We start from the raw sequence: 3,911 nt of genomic DNA on the forward strand, positions 1-3,911 counted from the left end.
CAGGTCAGTAGTCTACTAAAGCAGGCCAGGTAGTAAGTCTAGGTAAAGCAGTCAGTAGTCTACTAAAGCAGTCAGGTCAAGTATCTAGTAAAGCAGGTCAGTAGTCTACTACAGCAGGTCAGGTCAGTAGTCTACTAAAGCAGGTCAGTAGTCTACTAAAGCAGGTCATACAGTAGTCTACTAAGCAGGTCAGTATCTATAGCAGTCAGTAGTAAGCAGGTCAGTAGTCTACTAAAGCAGGTGTCAGCGTCAGTAGTCTACTGAAAGAGTCAGGTCAGTATCTATTAAAGCAGGTCAGTAGTCTACTAAAACAGGTCAGGTCAGTAGTCTACATTAAACAGGGTAGTTCAGTAGTCTACATTAAACAGGGTAGTACAGTAGTCTACATTAAACAGGTAGTACATTAGTCTACATTAAACAGAGTAGTATAGTAGTCTACATTAAACAGGGCAGTACAGTAGTCACATTAAACAGGGTAGTACAGTAGTCTACATTAAACAGGGTAGTAATAGTAGTCTACATTAAACAGGGTAGTACAGTAGTCTACATTAAACAGGGTAGTACAGTAGTCTACATTAAACAGGGTAGTACAGTAGTCTACTGTGCTGATAGTTCAGAAAGTATTGTCATTAAAAGTGAATGTTGATCAAAGAGTGAAACTCAGGTCAGACTAAACCAGGTCCATTATTACCTGCTTGACCTTATTACTTAACCTTATACTTAGTCTACTACAGCAGGTCAAGTAGTCTACTAAAGCAGGTCAGGTCAGTAGTCTACTACAGCAGGTCAGTACAGTAGTCTACTAAAGCAGGTCAGTCAGGAGTCTACTAAAGCAGGTCAGGTCAGGAGTCTACTAAAGCCAGGTCAGTACAGTAGTCTACTAAAGCAGGTCAGGTCAGTAGTCTACTAAAGCAGGTCAGTAGTCTACTAAAGCAGGTCAGGTCAGTAGTCTACTACAGCAGGTCAGTAGTCTACTAAAGCAGGTCAGGTCAGTAGTCTACTAAAGCAGGTCAGTAGTCTACCTAAAGGCAGGTCAGTAGTCTTACTAAAGCAGGTCAGTAGTCTACTAAAGCAGGTCAGTAGTCTACTACAGCAGGTCAGTAGTCCTACACAGCAGGTCCAGCAGTCAGTAGTCATAACAGCAGGTCAGTAGTCTACAAGCATAGTCTACTAAGCAGCAGGTCAGTAGTCTACTAAAGCAGGTCAGTAGTCTATTAAAGCAGGTCAGTAGTCTACTAAAAGCAGGTCAGTAGTCTACTAAAGCAGGCCAGTAGTCTACTAAAGCGGTCAGTAGTCTACTAAAGCAGGTCAGTAGTCTACTACAGCAGTCTAGTACAAGCAGGTCAGTAGTCTACTAAAGCAGGTCAGTAGTTACTAAAGCAGGTCAGTAGTCTACTAAAGCAGGTCAGTAGTCTACTAACAGCAGCGTCAGTAGTCTACTAAAGCAGGTCAGTAGTCTACTAAAGCAGCAGGTCAGGTCAGTAGTCTACTAAAGCAGGTCAGTAGTCTACTAAAGCAGGCCAGTAGTCTACTAAAGCAGGTCAGTAGTCTACTAAAGCAGGTCAGTAGTCTACTACAGCAGGTCTACTACAGCAGGTCAGTAGTCTACTAAAGCAGGTCAGTAGTCTACTAAAGCAGGTAGTAGCACCCTTATTACTTAACCCTTATAACCCTTTTAATCATTATTATAACTTATGAATTATTATAACCCTTATTACTTAACCATTATAACCCTTATTATTCCCATTTTAACCCTTATTACTTAACCATTATAACCATTAAACCCTTATAACCCTTATTACTTAACCATTATAACCCTTATTATAACCCTTATTATAACCATTATTCTTTATGCTCCCCACTCCGCTCCGCTCTCTGCCCCTATTTTTCCCAACCTGTTCTACAGTCTCCAAGTTCCTCCCTGTCTCATCCTCTAATACACTAACGTTTCTTGGACATTTATGGTGAAACACCTTGACATCATCATTGTAGATGTTTTTCAACTTGACTTCGAGTGCTCCCAAGGTTTCCTGTTTCAATGTTTTCCCCTCGGTGTCCGGTACGTTCTCCCCCCAGTGTGCTTGGGCCACCCACTTTTCCGTCATCTTGTCCAAACAGCAGAAGGCTGTCCACAGGAGCTCTGGGATGTTCACTCTGTTCTTCAGTTTGTTGTTGTTGGGAACCGCTCCAGTCACCACATAGGCCTTTCTCTTGTTGTTAATCTTACAGTTCTCCTCAAGATATTTTCTGACGTTGCGCTCCATTCTATTCCAGCTGCCATTGTTGAAGGTGTGGTCCTGGGGAACGGCGTTTGTCAGGGTGAAAGTGGACCTCATGGCAGCATCACCAGGTGCGTACGAACATGGGAATAGGTGACCTCTGTCCAGACTCATGTTGTTATTTATGTAGTCTGCGTACACAGCCTGGTGTTTGACGTTTTTATTAAGCACATTCAAGTCACATTGGGTTTTCATCTCTTCTTTATTTATATTTTCAAGCTGCAGAAACATCAGTCAGACATTTAAACTCTAACAAGTTCACAAGTTTAGACATTAAAACTCTAACTAGTTTAGACATTACAACTCTTTAACTAGTTTAGACATTACAACTCTTTAACTAGTTTAGACATTACAACTCTTTAACTAGTTTAGACATTACAAACTCTTTAACTAGTTTAGACATTACAACTCTTTAACTAGTTTAGACATTACAACTCTAACTAGTTTAGACATTACAACTCTTTAACAAGTTTAGACATTACAACTCTTTAACAAGTTTAGACATTACAACTCTTTAACAAGTTTAGACATTACAACTCTTTAACTAGTTTAGACATTACAACTCTTTAACTAGTTTAGACATTAACTCATAAAAAAAGTCACAATTTAACAATAAACACTTAAACTGGAAGTGGTTGCAACACATTATTGTCTCAAAGATATTGTATGTCTATAGCAGTAATCAAATACACATGTTGAATGAATAGAGATTAGTCCTACCTGGGGCTCTATCATCCAGGGTTGTTTTGGTCTGGGGTCTGTAGGAGGACCAGTGAAGGTGTAGGCTGAGAACACAGGGATCCTGTTGAACGTGTCGTAGAGAGTTGCAAACCTGTAGATGTTTTTGTACTTCTGGCAGATCAGCTTGTAGCGGCCCTCGTCCTGGACTTTCCCATCATACAAAATACCTGGGAGATTTGGAGTTGTTCCCTTCAGGAAGAACTTCTTGCACTCTGGATCAAACCTCTCCACTACATGAGAGAGAGCAGGAGGAAGGAGAGAGAGAAGGAGGAGAGTAGAGAGATGATTCAATACCCCCATCATCACCTGAAGACTGTACACCACAGAGACAAAGATGAAGTTACAGAGACCAGCTGGTAGACTGGAGACTGCTGAGCTGAGTCAGGACAGACTGCTTTAAATAGTTATTTCAGAGACTCCTCCTTCAGATGTCAATTGATTTGCATAAACTCCTCTGTATGTTTCCATGGAAACTGCTGTAACAAATAACATGTGAATAACACGTGAATAACACGTTTTAGGATAAAAACATGACTTTACTCAGCATAGAGTCTGTCAGAAGATACACATCACAGTATTACAACAGTGGGACTGTTCTGGAATTACGGTTGCTGAGATCACATTCATTAATATCCCACAAGGCTTAGCGTCTCTGACTCACCAACTCAATTAAGTAACACTTGCATTTCCCTTGAACAGCAAGTCAACATATTTAGTATGAGGTCTCAAATAATTAACATACATTACAGATATGTTTACAACTAAATGAAATGGAGGAAGATGTGTCCAACTGAATGAAACGGAGGAAGATGTGTCCAACTGAATGAAACGGAGGAAGATGTGTCCAACTGAATGAAACGGAGGAAAATGTGTCCAACTGAATGAAACGGA

At 40.6% G+C, this 3,911-nt stretch overlaps 1 protein-coding gene and 1 long non-coding RNA gene across 2 annotated transcripts; one reads left to right on the forward strand and one right to left on the reverse strand.

Annotated features, from left to right (window-relative positions):
• Positions 1 to 98: 98 nt before the first annotated feature.
• Positions 99 to 507, forward strand: LOC139027360 (uncharacterized). The gene is made up of 3 exons (XR_011479442.1): positions 99 to 143; positions 315 to 395; positions 475 to 507. It is a non-coding gene; the product is annotated as an uncharacterized lncRNA (long non-coding RNA).
• Positions 508 to 1,051: 544 nt separating this feature from the next.
• Positions 1,052 to 3,447, reverse strand: LOC112080027 (endonuclease domain-containing 1 protein-like). Its single transcript, XM_070442479.1, has 3 exons — positions 2,931 to 3,447; positions 1,462 to 2,498; positions 1,052 to 1,106 (listed from the first exon to the last, which is right to left on the reverse strand). Exons 1-2 carry the CDS (start codon positions 3,321 to 3,323, stop codon positions 1,803 to 1,805), a joined length of 1,089 nt encoding a protein of 362 aa, XP_070298580.1. The 5' UTR covers positions 3,324 to 3,447; the 3' UTR covers positions 1,052 to 1,106; positions 1,462 to 1,802.
• Between the last annotated feature and the right edge of the window lie 464 nt (positions 3,448 to 3,911).

The sequence above is a fragment of the Salvelinus sp. IW2-2015 genome, unplaced genomic scaffold (assembly GCF_002910315.2).
Source record: "Salvelinus sp. IW2-2015 unplaced genomic scaffold, ASM291031v2 Un_scaffold11087, whole genome shotgun sequence".
In the NCBI taxonomy this organism is placed as follows: Eukaryota; Metazoa; Chordata; class Actinopteri; order Salmoniformes; family Salmonidae; genus Salvelinus; species Salvelinus sp. IW2-2015.